The 20,349-nt window shown below is 36.7% G+C and overlaps 8 protein-coding genes across 8 annotated transcripts; 4 read left to right on the forward strand and 4 right to left on the reverse strand. All coding sequences in view use genetic code 12, as the record gives it.

Moving 5' to 3' along the window:
* Nucleotides 1-3,285: 3,285 nt before the first annotated feature.
* Nucleotides 3,286-4,410, forward strand: DASC09_060910 (SUN domain-containing protein; the record flags this gene model as incomplete). Its single annotated transcript, XM_064999675.1, has 1 exon — nucleotides 3,286-4,410. The coding sequence occupies one exon, from the start codon at nucleotides 3,286-3,288 to the stop codon at nucleotides 4,408-4,410; it is 1,125 nt and encodes a 374-aa protein (XP_064855747.1).
* An 833-nt stretch (nucleotides 4,411-5,243) lies between these two features.
* DASC09_060920 (Nsi1 protein) lies at nucleotides 5,244-7,460 on the forward strand (the record flags this gene model as incomplete). Its single annotated transcript, XM_064999676.1, has 1 exon — nucleotides 5,244-7,460. The coding sequence occupies one exon, from the start codon at nucleotides 5,244-5,246 to the stop codon at nucleotides 7,458-7,460; it is 2,217 nt and encodes a 738-aa protein (XP_064855748.1).
* A 373-nt stretch (nucleotides 7,461-7,833) lies between these two features.
* DASC09_060930 (uncharacterized protein) lies at nucleotides 7,834-9,114 on the reverse strand (the record flags this gene model as incomplete). The annotated part of the gene is made up of 1 exon (XM_064999677.1): nucleotides 7,834-9,114. The coding sequence occupies one exon, from the start codon at nucleotides 9,112-9,114 to the stop codon at nucleotides 7,834-7,836; it is 1,281 nt and encodes a 426-aa protein (XP_064855749.1).
* A 973-nt stretch (nucleotides 9,115-10,087) lies between these two features.
* On the forward strand, nucleotides 10,088-11,284 carry FMT1 (methionyl-tRNA formyltransferase; the record flags this gene model as incomplete). Its single annotated transcript, XM_064999678.1, has 1 exon — nucleotides 10,088-11,284. The coding sequence occupies one exon, from the start codon at nucleotides 10,088-10,090 to the stop codon at nucleotides 11,282-11,284; it is 1,197 nt and encodes a 398-aa protein (XP_064855750.1).
* Nucleotides 11,285-11,732: 448 nt separating this feature from the next.
* Nucleotides 11,733-12,153, reverse strand: DASC09_060950 (uncharacterized protein; the record flags this gene model as incomplete). The annotated part of the gene is made up of 2 exons (XM_064999679.1): nucleotides 11,733-11,957; nucleotides 12,145-12,153. 2 exons carry the CDS (start codon nucleotides 12,151-12,153, stop codon nucleotides 11,733-11,735), a joined length of 234 nt encoding a protein of 77 aa, XP_064855751.1.
* Nucleotides 12,154-12,319: 166 nt separating this feature from the next.
* DASC09_060960 (uncharacterized protein) lies at nucleotides 12,320-12,553 on the forward strand (the record flags this gene model as incomplete). Its single annotated transcript, XM_064999680.1, has 1 exon — nucleotides 12,320-12,553. The coding sequence occupies one exon, from the start codon at nucleotides 12,320-12,322 to the stop codon at nucleotides 12,551-12,553; it is 234 nt and encodes a 77-aa protein (XP_064855752.1).
* An 876-nt stretch (nucleotides 12,554-13,429) lies between these two features.
* UGP1 (UTP glucose-1-phosphate uridylyltransferase) lies at nucleotides 13,430-15,040 on the reverse strand (the record flags this gene model as incomplete). Its single annotated transcript, XM_064999681.1, has 2 exons — nucleotides 13,430-14,896; nucleotides 14,993-15,040. 2 exons carry the CDS (start codon nucleotides 15,038-15,040, stop codon nucleotides 13,430-13,432), a joined length of 1,515 nt encoding a protein of 504 aa, XP_064855753.1.
* A 3,473-nt stretch (nucleotides 15,041-18,513) lies between these two features.
* DASC09_060980 (gluconokinase) lies at nucleotides 18,514-19,572 on the reverse strand (the record flags this gene model as incomplete). Its single annotated transcript, XM_064999682.1, has 3 exons — nucleotides 18,514-18,999; nucleotides 19,078-19,157; nucleotides 19,506-19,572. The coding sequence occupies 3 exons, from the start codon at nucleotides 19,570-19,572 to the stop codon at nucleotides 18,514-18,516; spliced, it is 633 nt and encodes a 210-aa protein (XP_064855754.1).
* Between the last annotated feature and the right edge of the window lie 777 nt (nucleotides 19,573-20,349).

Here is a 20,349-nt window from a genome sequence, read left to right on the forward strand (position 1 = left end):
TATTCAAATGAGACTAAAAATTCCCTTGAAACCCAATAGGTGCTTGGAAAACTGATAGATATCTTTGCACAAAATAAAGAATCAAAATAGTGTCAGTCGTTGTATTTCATCTTCGCAGCGGCAGATGTTTGCTCACAATGAGTTAGGCATTTTTGGAATACACTCTCTCAGACAACATATGATATGAATTCAAAATATTTATTACAACTAGTTTTCTTTTTAAACATAGCACTTCATAATAATTTTTCTCCTTATCTCATGAGCTGATGAATATTGCTAAATATCTAGCTCTACTTTCCGGGTGTTTGTGTGTGTGCGCATAAGCTAAAATGCATACGTGCTATTGATTAAGGAACTCTATCTATGTTTGGTTGTCATTCAACTAAACAAAATATTTCGTATAAAAAAGTGAGACCCTAGACCATGTCAATATGTTTTTCTGAAGAGAGTGAGCTGAGGCCTTCCAGAGGAGCACATAAAAAGAACTTCTTCCTAGTACACCTAAATAGTATTGTGTGAATGACAAGCACACATTCTTGTTATCGTACTCACTAGTAGGGATTCATTTCATTTAGAACTTAGAAAAGAAAAGGAGCTGCTTTATTATAAGTTTCTGAAATGTAAAATCTTTTCACAAAGTCAAGCTGGTGAAGATGTTTATTGGTTGTAACCCACAAATATTTCACTTTAATAGAGTAATAATCTTCACATGTAGACCCAGAAATTCAAATAATAATAGAAGCTGCTTACAGGAAGCTAAGAGAAGTAATAATATGAGTTCTGCAGAGGTCAGGAAATATATCATTGGATTTTTTTTAGTGAAAAATTACTGCAATCTCATGCAAAATTTTATGCTTTCCTTTTAAAGATTGAGCCAGTTTTGATAGTTGCTCCATGTTAACGGAAAGGTAACAAAAAATAATAATACTATATTCTATCAATATTCATATACATTTGATAGATAATGATGATGATATGTTCCAACACCAACACCGGTTGACTTGCAAACACACATGAGTTTGAGCTTGGAATGATTCTCTTATTGAAAACTCACCACTTCCAATAATTTAATTGGCGAGATAACAAAGGTAGACCTTTGATATCACCGTTGGATTGCTTTCTTGCGGTTTCATGTGCTACAGAAGCCAATGAATCTCTCAAGTTTTGGGAGAAAGTGGTCATTATATTATTAGCTCTTCTACATCAAATTAAAGAAAGAAACAATGTCCAAACATACCTCAATATGTCCCGATGAAGAGTGCCCAATTTGCATTGAATTGCTTGTGAATGAGTCTCTTGAAATTGCGAAGCTACTACCGTGCAATCATATCTATCATGATCTGTGCATAAGATCATGGACAAAACACTCTAATTCTTGCCCAAAATGTAGGGAAGGGTATTATATTATCTCCATAATTGATTGCGATGGAATATTAGTTTACGAATACTCTGTTGAGGACCGGTATCTAATATATTGAAAGGATGAAGCTATTTGTCATCATCCTGCATCGCCTGATTATTGGTACTGTCAATAGTGTTACGCTTTCAATACCTATGATTGGCCGGACCTTTTCTATAATTCAGTTGAACTTGATAGTAATTATTCTGGCCACAGAAATTTCTGTCATGTTGTATGATTCAATGTACACATGCGTACATAAAGTGTACCTCAAACCTCAAACCAAGGGTATACTCGTTTACGTTTATTAAATTCAAAAGCAATACCAATCAGAAAAGGTTTAATTATTTTTAGTTTCAATAGATCTTAGTCGCCAGTCGGCATTTGTACTACGTGAGATCATTATTGTTGGACATCTTTGCTCTTATTTCTCAAATGTTTCCCGTGATCAATCAACAAGTCTTTTTTTTTTTTTTCAACAAGCCCGTTTCTTGGTTCAGCTTTCTGGAGATTTGGTCGCCCTATGAGTAACTCAGGTCGCACATACTTTGTCAATCAATTCAATTACATTCTGTATTATTTCATAAAGGAGATACATCATCGAACCTTCCAGCATGAGACACGGTTTATTGTAGGACCGATCCTTAGTAGAAAAATCAGTGTGTATATTGAAACTTCTTGAGACACGTATGTATATGAAAATCACTTGGCAGATCAACTACGCGAATTAACCACCACTCGCAGAAAAAAAAAATACAAATCGAAATTTAATAACAGGACCATTTGACCTAGATAGTATAATCTACAGGTATAGGCACAGCAAGTGATATATATCTTAACAATTTGGCTGAGAGCAACCGCTGGTGGCTTATTGCATCAGTATCGTGAGATTCTGACCAATTACGCGCAATTAAGAGGGGGATGGGATATAACTCCTCTTTTGGTACAAACCACCCCTAATGCAACCGCGAGTGTCAGCTCGCACGTGACATACCTGTTATAATGAACGTGTTTTTGAACAGTTTCCGTATATAGTGAATAGGGCGCACACAGAAATACCTTACCGCCAGCGACCATAGCCTACTTTGCAATTGATATACACGCTTAGCGCCTACTAGGTGGATGATCCGTTTTTTCTCCTAATTGAGTGATACAAACTGATACAAAGTGATATGCTTGTACGTGCAAACCTCTGTATTTTTTTATTTTTTTTTCCTGTCATTCCGTTTGAGCAACCAAGCGAGAGATTTATCTTGAACTATCATAACACCTACCACTTAACATGCTTTACATGGCATTATTTATTAAATCCTAGTTTGTCTATTTGTTTATTACAAGCCATACCGCCACCCAAATTGGGCCAATTGTAAACATCGAGGGTGTGCTTTTGATGCTTTTAACGCTTTTGAAGCTTAGTTGAGAGGGCTTATGCCGCTATATGCATATAACAGCACCGGGTAACGTCTTATTTTGGAGTGTCCCATACCCGATTGGGCGCCAGGAAGATACACCATCAACGCCTAACCATACCCCCCGCAGATCTTTCCATTTTTTTCCTTTTATTAGTGACGAATGGCTTGTTTTTGAATTTTCCTTTTGGTTTTTCCCTGTTTTCAATTGGAATTTATCAACAAACCACACAATCATTACATTCGTTATTCTTTTTTCCAAAGATCGTGCTTTGTAAGATCCAACTCTTCTATTCGTTCCTTTTGATAATTTCTTTAAAGAATACTCATAACAAATAAAAAAAGCCGCTGTCTTTTCAAGTCATTTGTTGTTCACTAAAGAAAACACAAGAAAAAATCCTGAATTGATAAAAATAACAAGTATCAAAATAACCGTTCATACCGCATAACATTGAATTCTGAAACGTTTTAATAACAATGAAATTCTCACTTGCCCTTTTGTCTCTTGTTGCCTCTTCTTTGGCAGTTCCTGCTCCTAAGGAAAATGCTCACCACTACCACAGACGTGACGCTGTGGAAACCGTTTTGACCACCCAAACCACCGTCGTTTATATCACTGATGGTCTTCTCGCCACTACTGTTGAAGAAACTACTGCTACTTCTGAAGCCTCTTCCACCTCTACTCTTGAACCATCATCAACTAGCAAATCTTCCTCTTCCTCTTCCTCTTCTGCTTCTGCTTCTGCTTCTAGTTCATCATCTAGTAGTTCCTCCACCAGCAGTGTCGATGGTGACTTGAGCGACTTCGTTGACCCAACCGGTGAATTCGAAGATGGTGTTCTTGATTGTTCTGATGGTGTTCCAACTGGTAATGGTGTTGTGTCCCTTGACTGGGTCGGACTTGATGGTTGGGCTTCCATCATGAACACTGCTGGTGATACCAAAACCACATGTCAAGACGGTTACTACTGCTCTTATGCTTGTCAAGCCGGTATGTCCAAGACTCAATGGCCATCTACTCAACCAACTGACGGTGAATCCCGTGGTGGTTTGATCTGTAAGAGTGGCAAATTGTACAGAACCAACACCGACACTAACTACTTGTGTGAATGGGGGAAGTCTTCTGCTTACGCTGTTTCTAAAATTGACAAGGTTGTTTCCTTGTGTAGAACTGATTACCCAGGTTCTGAAAATATGGTTGTTCCAACTAGATTGACTGCTGGTTCCACCAAGCCAATGTCTGTTGTCGACTCCTCCACTTATTTCAAATGGGAAGGTAAAGGTACCTCTTCTCAGTACTATATTAACGATGCTGGTGTTGATGTCGAAGAAGGTTGTGTCTGGGGTACTGATGGTAGCGGTCTTGGTAACTGGTCTCCTGTTGTTGCCGGTGCTGGTGTCACCGATGGTATCACTTACTTGTCCATTATTCCAAATCCAAACAATGACACTCCACCTTCTTACAGCTTGAAGATTGAAGGTAGCAGCGGTTCAACTGTCATTGGTAGCTGTGTTTACGCTAGTGGTAAATATAACGGCGATGGTTCCGACGGTTGTACTGTTTCTGTTACAAGCGGTTCTGCTAACTTTGTTTTCTATTAAATCAATTGAAAACAACAGTCTAAGTTAATCTGCTCGTTCTTTGAAATTTTGCAAGGAGCTTGTCAATTCCAGCCTTATATTTTGTAATGAGAGGATCCAGAATCACTATTACTTTCTCATACCAAACTTTTTTTTTTTTTTGCGCTGAAGAAGAAAATTGATCTCCTCCACATTGTATTTTACTTGGATTGATCTCTTCTCTCATTCAAAGAAATACCTAGATTTACTACTTATACAACTCCTTTTGATATCTTTGCTTCAACATTTATCTGATTCATTTAATCGACGTCTTTTTTTGATATTCCTTCGAAATTTGACTTTACTTCTTCCCACTTTATTTTATTTGCTTTATATTTTTTGATTCTTCGTTTCTATTGTTATTCTCACTCTGTCATTTGATCGTTTGTTTTGTATTTTCTAAAACTATGTACGTTTACTTCCAAATTCTCAGAGTGTATTAATATTTTTGTAGATGCTACTCTTCTTTTTATAGTTGTTCTTGCAATTGCTGGTTACATGGTGTGTATTAGCACTCTCTAACATACGTTATAGAAGAATATAGTACTAGGTTAGCAGATGTAGAGGTGTGGCCAATGCATGGATTGTTTATGATGTACGGGTTAAAAACCGGTGATTGGCCACATAATGGTTATGTAACCCCGAAGAGAAATGAGCAATTTTTTTTCGGCGTTGCCCATTTTCCCATTTTATTTTTTGTTGCCTTCCCAACCATCACCCTTCTTTTATGTTATCCTCCTTTTCACTAAAGGGTAACACCATCCTCATCCTGTTGATTATTATTGACATCACTTACCCGTTTATTTAGTATCATCATGTCTGATAAGTTAGACAAACACCAAGTCGAGGGTCACGACAATAATGATGAGAATGTCGTTGCTACTGATTCTATTGCTCGTCTTACCACTGCGTCTGTGATAGCTGCTGCTGGAGCTTCTGAACATGACGACAAGGAAGACGATGACAAAGATATTAAAGTCGCTACAGGTTCAGGATCCCAGGCAGGCCCGAATAATGCCAACAGCTATGCTAACTCCATTACTAACGATGCGGTCGAAGCTGCGGTGATGAGATATGTCGGTGGCGATTATAACCAATGGACCAGTGATTTTTTAAGCGATGACTTGACTGCTGTCGCTGTTGCTGCTGCTGGTGCCAACCACAACAATAACAATCACAACAATAACAACAATAACAACAACAGCAACAGCAACAACAATAATACCAACAACAATAACAATAACAGCAGCAACGACGTCAGTGGAAACAACGTTAACAACACCAACGACACCAATGACAATGTCGCTGCTGCCAACACCGTCGCGAAACAAGCATTGTCTTCCAAGTCCTCTAAGATTGGAAAGAAAAATATTGGTGAAGATTTGGAACAATCCAAAAAGAAAAAAAGAAAGTTGAATGAGGTATCTGCTGGTCCGTCCTCTAAAACAAACGCGTTAGTTGATCCTGAATTGGCTCAATTGGATAGCACCACTAATGAGCATGATCAATTAGTGCAAGCTGCTATTAACGATGCCAAAGAATTGGCGCGTCTCAGCAGTTTCGAGCAAGACTATATTTTGAGTCAACAAAATGCCAATCAACAGGGGCAACCAAATGACAACCAAGGTGGAGATGATACCAAAGTTGAATTTTTACCTAAGGATCTCAAAAATGATCCTGCTCAAGTAGAACTCCAACAACAACGCCTGATGCAGCAGACCCAGGTTCAACCTCAACCTCAACAGGTACAACCTCAACCACAACAAGTTCAACCACAACAACAGGTGAACAAAGTGGTTGGTGCTGGAGTATTCCAACAAATGCCCCATCATGAATTGAGTAATATATCACACATGCACAACACCGAAGTTGCTACTCTTGTGGCTCAAGCGGCAACTAATGCTAGTGCATACGTGACCACTAGACCTCAAGGTAAGATGTTCTCCAAAGAGGAACACGAAGCTATTCAAAAGTTTATCCAAGCGTACTGTCAAATCCACAAGATGACCGAAGAAGATATTTGTAAAAGAGTATGGTCCAATAATAGAGTTAAAGATAACTTCTGGGACTCATTGCAAAAAGTGTTGCCACACAGAACAAGAGCCTCGGTTTATAAGCATGTCAGAAGAGCTTACCACATTTTTTCTGTTAGAGGCAAATGGACTCCTGAAGAAGATGCTCAATTAGGGGCATTAGCAAAGGACAAAGAAGGCCAGTGGAAAGCAATTGGAGAAATCATGGGTAGAATGCCTGAAGATTGCCGTGATAGATGGAGAAATTATGTTAAGTGTGGGGCGAGCCGTGCTCAAAATAAGTGGAGTCCAGATGAGGAAGACAAGTTGAAGTCGATCATTCATGAGATTTTCCAAAACAATCCGCAAAGTCCGGTGATTAATTGGACCGTGGTTAGTGAGAAAATGGGTGGCTTGCGTTCTAGAATTCAATGTCGTTACAAATGGAACAAATTGTTGAAGCGTCAAGCAACTGTGAGGGCTAGTCAAATGGATGCCGAAGATAGAATTTGGTTGATCACCAGATTGAAGGAATTACAATTCGAAGATGAGGGGCAAGTTGAATGGGATGCTTTGGCGTCATTACATCCAAAAGGTTACTGGACTGGATCTGATTTCAAGGTGTCCTTTGAAAAAATGAGAAGTTCCATCAAGGATTTTAAGAACAAGAAGATGGATGATATTTGTAACATTTTGTTGCACAACATTAATGGAGGTGGCAATGGCAGAGTAATTAACAATAATGGAGTCAATAATAGATTACAAAATGTCGGTCAAGTAGGTCCTGTTGCTGAACATCAACATCACCAACAGCATCAACACCACCACCATCTCCATCAAGCACAGAATGTTGCTTCTAACAATATGTTTGATCAGATGAACCAGATTGTGAATGACCAAGCTCAACATCATCAACCAGGGAATGTCTACACCGATGATAAGGGTAAAAAAGACCATCATGTGGATATTGCCAGTGCCGCGGTGGCAGCTGCCAACGGTGACAATAGTTATTTGATATAATCTTGTTGGTTTTTTTTTTTTTCTTTGTGATATTGTAAAGTAGTGGTTATTTTTTTTTATCTTTTGCTAATTCCCTGACGTGTATTTTGTATTTTAATATTGATATTGGTTTTACTGTTTATTTTATTTATTTTATTTGTTTTTTTGTTTTTTTCTGTAAACGTCGAATCTTTTGTTGAAAACGAAACGGTCATTCGTGGCTTTGTATCTTTTATCCATGGGAATTTTCATTATTATTAAATACGATTTTTATGAATCTGTGCTATAATAGGGGTGTAGGTGGTGTTGGTGATGACGACATTATACTTAACAAAAATATACAGAGATAAATAGTGATACCAATATCTTATTTGGTAAAGGGTTTTATCTACCGTTACATAGTTTTTGGAAGGTTAGGAGAACAAGGGTTATCTGCCAAATTCACTACTGTTACCACCCCAAGAATTCCTTCAAGGGAGCCAAGATCCAGGAATTGATTATTGGAAATATCCAAAAATTTCAACTGCTTCAACCATTTTTTATTCCCAATGAACCGCTGTATATGATTGGAATATAACATTAGCTCGTGTAAACTTTCAAGGTTGTGCAACTCGGGGATCTCGACGAGATTGTTCGCTGATAAGTTCAACAGTCGCAAAGATGTCAACGGTTCAAGGTTTTCGACGATATTGATCCCGTTATCGCTAAGATCCAATGACGTTAACCGAGAGAGCATATCGAGATTGTCAATTTTGGTAATGCTATTGCTATAGAGATCCAAAGTTTCTAAATTCTCGAGATTCTCGAGCCCCAGAATTGCATCGATACAGTTCATCCCAAGATCCAAATGCTTTAAATTTTTCAAGCTGGAAATATCTAGCATGGTCTCCAATCCGGTGGAATTTATCTTCAATGATATGAGAGTTTCCTTTAGGGCGTATAAGTGGTGTATTCCCATTAGCCTAGTGTAGGTAGCGGTGAAGTGATTCAATTTACCAAGGTCAGCCATACACGCCCCCAAGTCTAATGACCCGTGCTGTATCTCGAGCGATAATAAATTGGTGATTGTATTCCATGACCACAGGGACCCCAATTCCACTTTATTCAACTTGATATGTTTCAACGTAGGAGAATCAATGGGCCCTTGAATGATTGGAGTAATATGGTCATGACCAGGGAAGGATCTACCGGTAGTGGTTCGTGAGAGTTCAAGGGTTTCGAGCTTGGGAAAATCACAAGGATTGATCTTGCACATAAAAGAATCGGTCAAACGTATCACTAAGTTTAGGAGAGCTGGAAATCCGCCTACTACTTCGGATAGCTCATCAATATTGGCTATATGCCCTTCAATTGTGAAGCTCTTTAATTGCGGAAAGAGGCATGGCATTACTGGGGATACTGGTAATGGCTTATGATTAGGAAATGAAAAAATGGTTAAATTCTCAAGATTTTTGAAGCCACTAGCGATTCCATGTCCAAGAGTTTTCCTAAAAGATGTTTGTAGAAATTGATGTCCGTCTACTTTGAGACTGGTCAAAATAGGCAAATTCATTACAAATTCCATTACCAAGTGTTGGAACCCCAGGTGATCAATTGGTTGGGGGGAGGAAAAGTCTTTAATATACGCCTGGAATGGCTGTAGGATCTCAGTTAAGTATCTTGGATCAATCACCATGGTTAAACTTCCATTATGTACAAACAGGTTGTTTGGAAATTTTAATTGGCAACTTTTTGGAAATATCACTTCATGAATGGTGAGGCTCGAGAAAAGAATAGAATTGACGCATCTAAATAGTGATGGGTTTGACTTTAGTATAACGCTGTAACGAAGAAGCTCTGTGTTACTAAGCAACAGAAAGATTTTTAACAAGATTTCTAGTGGGAGTTTGGTGATACCATGAGTCGTCATTATGAATAATATATGTCTTATTTAATATATAGATGACATACCAAAATTTAAATAATTGAAGAATTCACTTGACTTTAATATTTGCCTTCATAATGTGCTAATTGTTGATTAAGTAATGTGATTTATCATTTCAGAGCTCAATATTAGGTAAAATCTCTCAACTTTAAATGAAGCTAGAATTTCGTGATGCTATTACGTTTCTTTTTGCTATTGGCTACGTAAGACTGAGTCTTCTGTAAACCAGAATTCTTAATCAAAAATATTACCTGATCTTCATACTGAGTGTTTTTCCTGGGTCTCATATATTACAGGCTATGGTGAGGCAAGTTCACCAAGGTGAGGTTTGCGCGATCCTGAATTAGGTCAGTTAGAAGAATGTAACAAATTTGATGCGGTTGATACTGATGAAAAATGATATACTTTTAAAATTTTAGAAGCTCTGTAGAAATAAAAATGGTAATACCTTGACTGAACTCATAAGATTCCTATATAAATTTCGAGATGTATATTAAAAACTTATATATATTCATGTTGGTATTGTATCTTGTGACACTCGCATATTTGTACATACAGCTGCAATCTGGGCGAAAAATGTCAAACTTTTTTGCTTCTGGGGTCAGAAAGTATGAGCTTTTCTCCATTTACGATCATAGGATTATCATTATAATTGCGATCGAAGGGATATATGTTGAATATTTGTTTAAAGAAATAGTTACGATTTAAAGAATTTTTTCGGGAAATGATGCGGAGTACAATTTCACCAAAACTTGGATTTCATGATTCCATCCTCCATCGATTCCAGATATCGGCAAACCCAAGATTTTTAAGAACCAGTAATCCCAGATGGTTTCACATTTCCAACACTTCTAGGGAGAAATTAAACATTGCGTTCTTTGGGTCTGATGAGTTCAGTATTCAGAGTTTACAATGGCTTCTTGAGTTCAAAAACCAATCGCGAACAGACAATAAGTTGAGTATCGGTAATATTGATTTGATTGTCAAGCACCCAAAACTTTCAGGAAGGGGCATGTCCCTGTTCTCTGATGTTCCAATTGTGAAATATTTGGAACAGTATAATTTTAATAATAAAGATCATGAGATCCCAATTATTCGGGCAGAATCGAAGCAGGAAATCAATAACTTGATACCAAAGAGTTACGATTTGGCAATTGCCGTATCCTATGGGAAATTAATCCCTAGTGATTTCATTAAGAGCCTAAAGTATTGTGGATTGAATGTTCATCCATCACTTTTGCCCAAATATTCCGGAACCTCGCCGTTACAGTATGCATTGCTTAATGATGATGAATTTACCGGGGTCACGGTGCAGACCCTTCATCCGACAAAATTCGACCGGGGAGAAATCGTAATACAATCGAAGGAGATGAAAATTAGTGACGATGAGACGCTAGGGTCTTTGAGGGAGAAATTGGGGGAGAAAGGAGGCGAACTACTTCTGAAGGTTATTAGTGATGGAATGTTCAAGAATTTGCACGGCGGTGAAGAAGTGAAGGATGGCAAATATCAGTACTCCTATGCCAGTAAGATCACCCCGGATATGAAGCAAGTTTTGTGGGATCAATATGGCAGTAGGCAGTTGAAAAGACGGATCAATGTGTTGGGATCATTATATAGTTACAAGAAAGTTGATTTGAAAAAAAAGAAGAATAATAGCAATGGTAATAAAGGGCCACAGTTCAGGAGAGTTATATTTTATGATATTGAACCACTAGATTTGAAACTGGAAGGATTAGAGCACGATGGAGAGTTCAAGTTGAGCAAAGATGGTTCAAAAGTACTCGTGAAGACCATTGATGGGGTGATTAGTTGTGGGAGGTTGAAATTTGAATGTTTTGGGGAAGAGGATGCAGCAACATTTATGAAGAGATTGAAGAAAAGGTCAGGAAATGATGAACAGATATTTTGCAAGGCCTGATTATTTTGCAAATATATTGGAATGGTTGTAGATAATACAGAAATGACAAAAAAGAATTCATTTTTTTTGTTCCAAAAATCTATGAGGTTGTTTTTTTCTTATACAGACGAACAGTATTACAAATTATCTATATCTTATGAAAGGAAAATACTCTTTTATATCTATATTGTTTCTCTATCGGCTACAAAAAAGTAGATAACAGAAAACAAACGAGTGTAAACAGAAAAGAAAAGAAAAACAGAATATTAGAGGATCGGAGAAACAGATTCAAGCAAGGAAATGGGAATAAAGAAAAAAAAACTAGCAGCAATATATTATTAATTAAACTGGACCAGAGGGGATCACCTGGGAAATACTTTTGTAGATAATGATTGATATGGCGAGTTGTGAAGTTGAAACGAAAGAAAAATACAAGCACTATTATGATTTACATATAGATATTTGACGCTTAATCCATCATGTCACAACACAATTCAAAAATACAGCAGCACAACAAACATTTCAAACATCCATTGTCATCCTTCTTTTCAGGTTGTTGTTGGACGTAGATGGTTTGAGGTGGTGGGGCTTGGGCATAACCACCATGAGGTGGGTAGCCTTGAGGTGGTGGGTAGCCTTGAGGTGGATAACCTTGTTGTGGTGGATAACCTTGTTGTGGTGGATAACCTTGTTGCTGTAATAGATATAATGTTAGTAATGGAGCATTGAAGAGAAATAGGGGGAAATCTGGAAATAGCAGACACCCATCAACAGGGTATAGAACAAAAAAACGGCGTGAAAAGATACACAATTGGCCATTCAATGGCCTTGTGTATTATCATAAGAAGCAAGCTTTGTGTTTAGGACCCACAGATACATACATAACTCATTGCGTGATTAATATTATTAGTATTCTTAATAATATTAAGAGTTTAATCAGAATAAATGACAAATCAGAGATATCCCAGGTTTTAAAAGGGAAAAAAAAACACCCAAAATCCCGTCTCTCATTTCTGGGCACCGCCAGCGTGTCACCCGGGCCTTCCACCGCCGAACATGACAACCACCAAAGAGGAAACAGAGAAAGGAGAGCAAGAAGAAGAAGAAGAAGAAGAAGAAGAGGAAGAAGAAGAAGAAGAAGAAGAAGAAGAAGAAGAAGAAGAAGAAGAAGAAGAAGAAGAAGAAGAAGAAGAAGAAGAAGAAGAAGAAGAAGAAGAAGAAGAAGAAGAAGAAGAAGAAGACGCTTTCCATATATTATACTGTCTACTTGAGAGCGTGCACATTACGTAATATAAATTCTGTACAGAAGTTCAAAAAAGGACTGTACCGAGATCTCCAATAAACCTCAAACAACGCAAACCTTCAACGGTTTTCCTTGTCTCGCAAATAACGTGAAAGGAAAAGAAAATCACCACTATATTACATCTATCGAGTTGTTTACACCTAATAGCAAACAATGAAAACTTTTATCCTCTTTATACATACGTTGTCAACGTACTATGCGCCTAGCGTTCAACATGAGTAACGCAACACGAAGTTACGGCACTCAACTGTCATTTGTACTTAAAACTAGTCTCAAAATAGTAGGCAGGAATATAATAAATGAAAGATTGGGATCTCTAGATCTCGTTCTACAATTTTTATGAACTGTCCACCTACTTTCATCTTAATCAAGTTACGCCCATCCACTTAGAAAAAAAAAATTTTTTACTGTTTTTACAATTGTAAAAATTTTTATTAATAATTAATAATGACTTGTTGAGGCAAAAAGAAAGAAATATTACCAACTAACATTACTAGTAATTAACCATCTTCTTACGTTATACATATAGACCCCAACATATAAGTACTCAAAAATAATATGAACTTACGGATCTCATAATACAAAAAAAAAAAAAAATCAATTATGGCAAATCAATATAAAAATATAAGGAATAGCAAACAATAAAATAACATGATCAACATGTTTCTTATCTATAAATAAATGAACAGCAAACATATTTAAGGGATCAGTGTAGATAAATATTTAAAAAATGAATAAAATTAGTGGTATTTTTTGAATTTTTTAGAAAAAGAAAAAAGCAAATTAAATATTAGAAAAAAGCTAAATCACATGGGCAGTACTCTTGTCGCGGAGACCGAACAATCAGGGTACGAACAGCTCCACTAGTGTTCCAAGATCTTCAAGTTACCAGTGATGACAACATTTTCCAAGATAGAACCATTTGGAATGTCAATTCTATCACCATCATTACAAACAATGATGACAGTACCCTTAAGAGTAACACCCTTACCCAAGTAAACATTACCAGTAATGGTCAAGTGATCCAATTCCAAAATCTTTGGCATGTGTGGAATTCTAGAGTTGAACTCAGAAACCTTCTTGAAGGACTTACCCAATTTGATCAATGGGTTACCGTCATAACGGTTTGGATCCAAGACAAGGGCACCGTGTTCCAAGTAAAACAAGTCGGACTTGACCAATAACAAATCGGAACAAGTCTTAACTGGCAAGAAACGAGAACGTGGAACAACAACACCATGAGCATTGTCGAAGAAACGAATTGCAGCACCAACAGCAGTTTCTAATTGCAACACTGGAACATCAGATTGACCGTCGTAGTTGATGGTCTTGGCATTTGGAATGATTTCCACTTCAATCTTGTTTTGTTCCACCAATCTCTTAATAGCCTTCAAGTTGATCCACAAGTTGTTGGTGTTAAAGTTCTTGAATTTCTTGATGGACTTGAACTCTTCAACATGTTCTTTTGGAACTTGAGCAACTTCCAACAAACGAACTTGGCCGTCGTAGTTAATCAAAGTACCACCCTTAACATCGGCTCTGGTCTTGTCAGCCAATTCCATGATATATTCAGCACCAGTTTCAATCATGTGGTTCAAAATCTTCATATCAACAGTGGCACCCAAGTTATCACCATTGGAAACAAACAAGATTTCCTTACCTTCGGCCAACAATTCATCCAACTTACCACTGCTGGTCAAACTTTCGAACAAGTCACCATGACCAGGTGGATACCAAGCACTAAGAGGGTCATCGACATTCTTTGGAACAGGCAACAAGGAGTCCTTGAAGACTCTTGGGAATTTGGATTGGTTAAAAGTCTTGATTTGGATTCTGTGACCAGAATATTTCTTAACAATGTGTTGGGTGTCAGAATCGGTGTTGAAGGAGTTCATCAACAACAATGGAACATCAGAATCGTAGTTACGGTTCAAGTGTTCAATTTGACGGACAGCCAAGTCCAAGAAAGTGTTACCGTCACGAACTTCAATGACCGACTTTGGACCAATGCAACCCATACTGGTACCAAGACCACCATTCAACTTAAGAACGGCCAACTTGGACAACAATTTTGAATTGTCAGGTGAAGATTCAGACAAAGAGTTGTATCTAATGACTTCTTCAGGGTTTGGGGATTTAATTTTATCCCAATCGACAGCGGTACCAGCGGCCTTGTCAGTCAAATAACGACGGAAAAGAGCAAAGAAAGAGTCCATTTGGCCTTCAAACTTGTCTTTAGCGGCATCGTCTTGAGAGATTGTGTCTGCCAACTTATTGAGATGGTTTCTCATTTGGGAGGCAGCAATAGAAGTTGTAGTGTTGTCAAATGCCTGTGGATGAATGTTAGCGAAAGATGATATGGGAAGGAAGAGGAATAGGAAGAGGAATAAAGTGAAAGAGCTTGTGGGAGAGCTATTAATACATACGTAAGCACTTTGAGACTTGTTGTGTTTTCTGGCAACAGAGGAAGACATTGTAAACGATAATATCTTTTATTGTGTCTTCTTTGGTTGGTGAAAGAAATGAAATCTGTGTTTGTGTCGATGAAAAATATCTCAACCTTAACAAGTTGGAAAAAATATCAAAAAAAAAAAAAGTCAACGTGTTTGATAACTAATGTGGAGTAATCTTACCAGGGTAACCCCTATTTGCGCAACACAGCTAAATCACTTGTTTTCCACAACATAATCGCTTATATGAATAGAATAGAATATCTAATGTAAAGTGGTGAAATGAAACACGTGTTCTTTTCTCCAATATTTCAATTCGACATAGATAGTATATAAATGCGGTGCAATATATTTGAACCCTTTAGTGTGGTGAGACATGATAGTATGCATGAACGGTGTAGAACTACTAGACCAAGGCAAGTAACTATACTGATCAGGGATAGTATTGGAGGCAAGATACATATCTACCTCTATAATTCTTACTTGTCTACTTATTTGTGCTATTTCAATTATAACCAATCGTGGCTGGCATGTTAGTGTACTATCTATTATATTACCGCACTATTGTGACATTGCAGAACGTGGCTTTTTGTTGAGTGTACCGCGTCTGTGGCACCATCCTGCCATCGCTGCCAGCATAAATTACGATCTGAAAGCCTAAGAAATCGTGCAGGTATTAGGGCCTAGCCGTGACTATCTTTTCATCTTATTATACTCATGTATTGGTTTTACTAATTTCATATAGACTCTTCGAATAGATAATAGATATTCCGAATTATTAACTACGAGCCTTGTGCTTCAACTGTGACATCCAACGATGGGGAACACCGTGCTTAATCAGCGCTGCACGTCAGTTTGCTGAATAAGGGGCTTATTGGCACTAAGAAATATCAATGTTAGCAACAAGTATCACAATAATTACCAAAAAAATTGTATAGCTTCTAATTACGCTCAATACAGTGTGCCCTTACTAATCTGAAAGGTCAACTCTTGTGCAATTTTGCTGCCACACGTGCGCTAAAAGATTATACAAAGATCAACAAAAAACAAGAGAATGACCTCACTTCGCAATACTAATCAACTGTATTTTATTCAGAAAATATATTATTTTTACCATTTTACTTAGATTCGTGATATTATTTCTCTTCATGGTTTAAGCATTTGCGTAAAATAGTTGAGCAGTTAATTTGGGTTAATATTTAGATATATAAAAAAAACACAAAAGAAAAAAAAGTTTTAGTGCTCCTTTTATAGTAAGATTATGAATAACAAACAAGATAATATAGGAAGTAACATGTGAAATTAAGTGACAATTAGGATAAAATAGAATATTGAAGATCAAAGAATATTCTTTATAGTATATGCATGTTACACTTTGTTACCTTTATTCTTTATTAATGCGTCTGAAGATACTGTCTCGGTTTCTTTGACTATCGAAAGGGTTGAACCTCGCTGAATCTTCAATTTTATACATTTCATACGTGAATTACTCGACAGATTTTTTTATGGCTCACATAAAGCTTTTAGCTGTAAGAACATTCAACATAATCCAAACTATTAAGTGTAATTAAAATCAAATGAACCAGCGCTATAGTCCTTACTTGGTTTTCACAGCACATCTAATGGTCATTCAGCACAAATTAAAACAAATCCGATTTAAAATTCAAAAAAAAAATATTTTTATATTATCTTCCGGAATTTGTTATAGTTCTGAGACAGACGTCCATAAAAATACGAGCTTCTTCGTTTTCTATCTTCTTTTCTATTATTTTTAAATATTGGTGCCTTACATTTTATATAGAACTCATACTTACTAAATCAATTTATTTTATTCCATCTGATATAACAGTGAGTAGTTCAAAATATAATATGGGCCCCTCAATCCGCCAGATACATTGTGAACCCCTTTATATTACAAAATTAAATAAAAACGAAGACCCATGTTTATATTTGTACCATATAGAGACTCTATTATTGAGGATATCTTCTTGTTATTATTATTGCCTCTAGCTACATACTATTATCTTCTTTATGTTTTACCCTTTATTATCTTTATCACCATAAATGACTATAAAACCAATTCAAAAACCAATTGAGAACGTGGTATAACAACTGAAAATTATTGCAGGGCCTGAGATCTGTGACAGCTAGTTGATTCAGGGTGAGAGAGGAGATGCTATGTTCAATGGTATGGCAATTTCAAGTAGAATGAAAAAAATAAAATAAAAAGTAATACTAAATACAATCAAATAAAACCATACCAGTTAAAATCAAATCAAATTGTATGTTGACCATACCAATTAAAATAGCGGGGCTCAAAACCCCATAAAGATTATACGGGCACATCAAAATTCATTCCACGTGATTCATAAGTGGCCGCGTGGTCTAGTGGTATGATTCTCGCTTTGGGTAGCGAACTTGAGCATCAACTCGAGTACAACATACACATGTATGCGAGAGGTCCAGGGTTCAATTCCCTGCTCGGCCCAAATATTTTTTATCCTCTTTTTCATCCCATATTTTTTTTTTTCACCTTTCCTAATCTGCGAACCCCACTTGGGGCGCAATTTTTTTTTTTTTTTTGTTTAAAATACTTGTTGGGTTCTCAGGTGAGGAGATGCAGAAGAGGAGAAGATCAGAGAGATACCAAATGGCAAAACACAAACACAATTATAATTGCCCATGTTTTTTTTTTTTTTTTTTCCTTCAATATGTAATATACCCCATATGAGGAGAAGGTAACGCTAATAAACAATATATATATAAGCTTGATCGAAGAACCATTTTCTTCTTTAGTTTTTCCGACTTGGGTTATCTACTGAGTGTTCATTAAATTATTGTCTTATCACCACATTAAATATTCTAATACACTATGGACGAAAGAGTCGATCCTATTATCGCCTTTATTCTTCTGATCATCAACAATTGCTGAGAAATGTCGTACCCACGCAAAGACGTTTAGGACAGGGTATTACAGGCTACGACCATTTGTCATTTATTATTGTTCGCGCTGGTTTCTTTTTTTTTCATTTATTTCTTCGTTTGGCTTTTCATTTCATATTATAGGTTGTTGGTACTTGGTTCTGGATTTCCATAGGTTCATTCTGGTGTTGTTTAAGCACACATCTACTTGTGTTTACTATTAATGGATATTAGTTTCTTAATTGTTATTGCTTTTTATTATTAACATTTAATTTTTTATTTATTTTGGTTCGGATTTAGTTATTTAATTGATGCTTTGCCATCTCAGTCAATTTGTGGTACAGTTTTTCTCGTAAAAGAAAAAAAAAAAGTCCGAGTCCCCGACTCCGAAATAGTCGGATCATCTATCTGGCTACATGATTATTCACATTCGACAAACACTACACAGTACAGTAACTACACTTGTGACGGGAATAAAACACAATAATTAGAAGTAGAAAATATAGTAAAATAATATATAGCAACCATATACACAACAACAACAACAACAAACAACGCAATAAAACAGCAATCATCTAGATCATGTCAACTCTTTTCAAACCCCCGATGACTTCATCCATCATAACTTGTTTGTCCTTTCCACTAGGATCAAGCACTATGGCCGTACCTTTTTGGTTGACTCTATCGCCATCTATCAACAATTCCTCTCCCGCTGGGGCCTCCAAGATCTTAAATTGCAGATCAACCATGTTTGGCTTCATGTAATGGTTTTTTCTGGCCGCCACTCTGGCTCTGCTATCCTCGATAGAAATATTGATGAAAATGTAAACCACCTTGATATTCACGCCATGCGAGAGCTTGGAAACTTCCTCAGCAATATGATCACGGTATTTCTTCTTCAAGGCGGAGCACCCAACAATTGCATACTTTGTGGTTTTATGTGTTGTTTGTTCGCCTGATGGAAGCATTAGTTTCTCGAAAGAAATATCAGCGATTTTAGTCAACCAGCCCCATCTGTCGTCATCAGTAAGTGGAATGCCTTCGCTCATTTTTCTCACATTCTATAATAAGCACTGTTAGTATTCTTCCTAAAAATACAAAGAAATGACCTGATGATGATGATGATGTAAATTACTTACCTCTGCAGGATGAACGTCATCACCTTCGATAAATGGGATACCCAAATATTCTGCCAACCCTTCACTAATCGAGCTCTTTCCTGTAAACGAAGAAAATTCATGTTAGTAAGGTGCTTTTGGGAGAGGAAAGGGGGAAAAGAGAAAAAAATTGGGGTTGCTTGTTGGGCCGGCTTTGCTGAATCATCATCCTATTGTAATATGGTATATAGCCAATTCTCAATATCCTTCGTCTCTATCAGACGAAGATCAGAAAAAAAAGAGTTTAATAACTCATTGGAAGCACCATCTTTCTGATTTTTGTAAAGATCACACGACTAAGCCTCTAAGAATTACAACCATCAATAACACAATTCGAACAAAACTAGTCAAAAAAGGAAAACAAAAACAAAAGAGAGAAAAAAAAAAAAGGAAACCAGAATGATACTTACCACAACCACAAGGACCACCAACCACGAAAATATAGCCGTCATTATTATTTGTTGCTACCACAGTCATTGTCAAAATAAAAAATGTTAATCAACTTCTAAAACTGTTACAGTATCAAGGACAATTAAAAAAACACTAACACAAAAAACCAAAAAAAGAAAAAGAGAAGAAAAAACCCTGCAATAAATTGAGAATACAAAATATTATCGCTTTCTTTTTATAACGTAAGAAGAATAAGTTTTTTTCCGATGATTGTAAACATTTATAATTTTTTTTCTCTTTTCCTCAATCGCAAGAAAATCTGGGGAAACCGCGAAAAAATCTTGGAGGGGTGTGTCATCGGCTATCAAATAGACTAACCACCCCACGATCACCGAGTGTGTTTAGTATATAACACAGGGCTCTTTATTCAAGGGCACATATAAGCTACTTATCTACAACTGTGAAACATTTATGAAGGTTGTAGACTGGACCGCTTATTATTGGTGATAATCCTTCGTTGTCAAATCAACAACAAGGGACTCCATCGGAGTTTGCCAAGAGTTCACCGTAATTCTGGTGACGCGGGCTTTAAATCTCAGATATGCTTGGTAGTTTCTGTATTAAAATGTGAACTTTTTGGTATGGGTCAAGATTTACCACTTGGACGTTAGAGCTCTATGGTAACATCATTAGACACTGGCTTCGTTCCCCTATACAATACTGAAACTTACATATATCTCAATATTCGTAATCAATGATGATGAATTTTAATGAACTAATGATAATTGCTTTACAAATAAAATGAATGAATGAAAAAAAAAAAAAAAAAAAAAAGATGATAGGAACAGAATTAATACAACTGAT

Source organism: Saccharomycopsis crataegensis (genome assembly GCF_037102585.1).
Source record: "Saccharomycopsis crataegensis DNA, jcf7180000000098, whole genome shotgun sequence".
In the NCBI taxonomy this organism is placed as follows: domain Eukaryota; kingdom Fungi; phylum Ascomycota; class Saccharomycetes; order Ascoideales; family Saccharomycopsidaceae; genus Saccharomycopsis; species Saccharomycopsis crataegensis.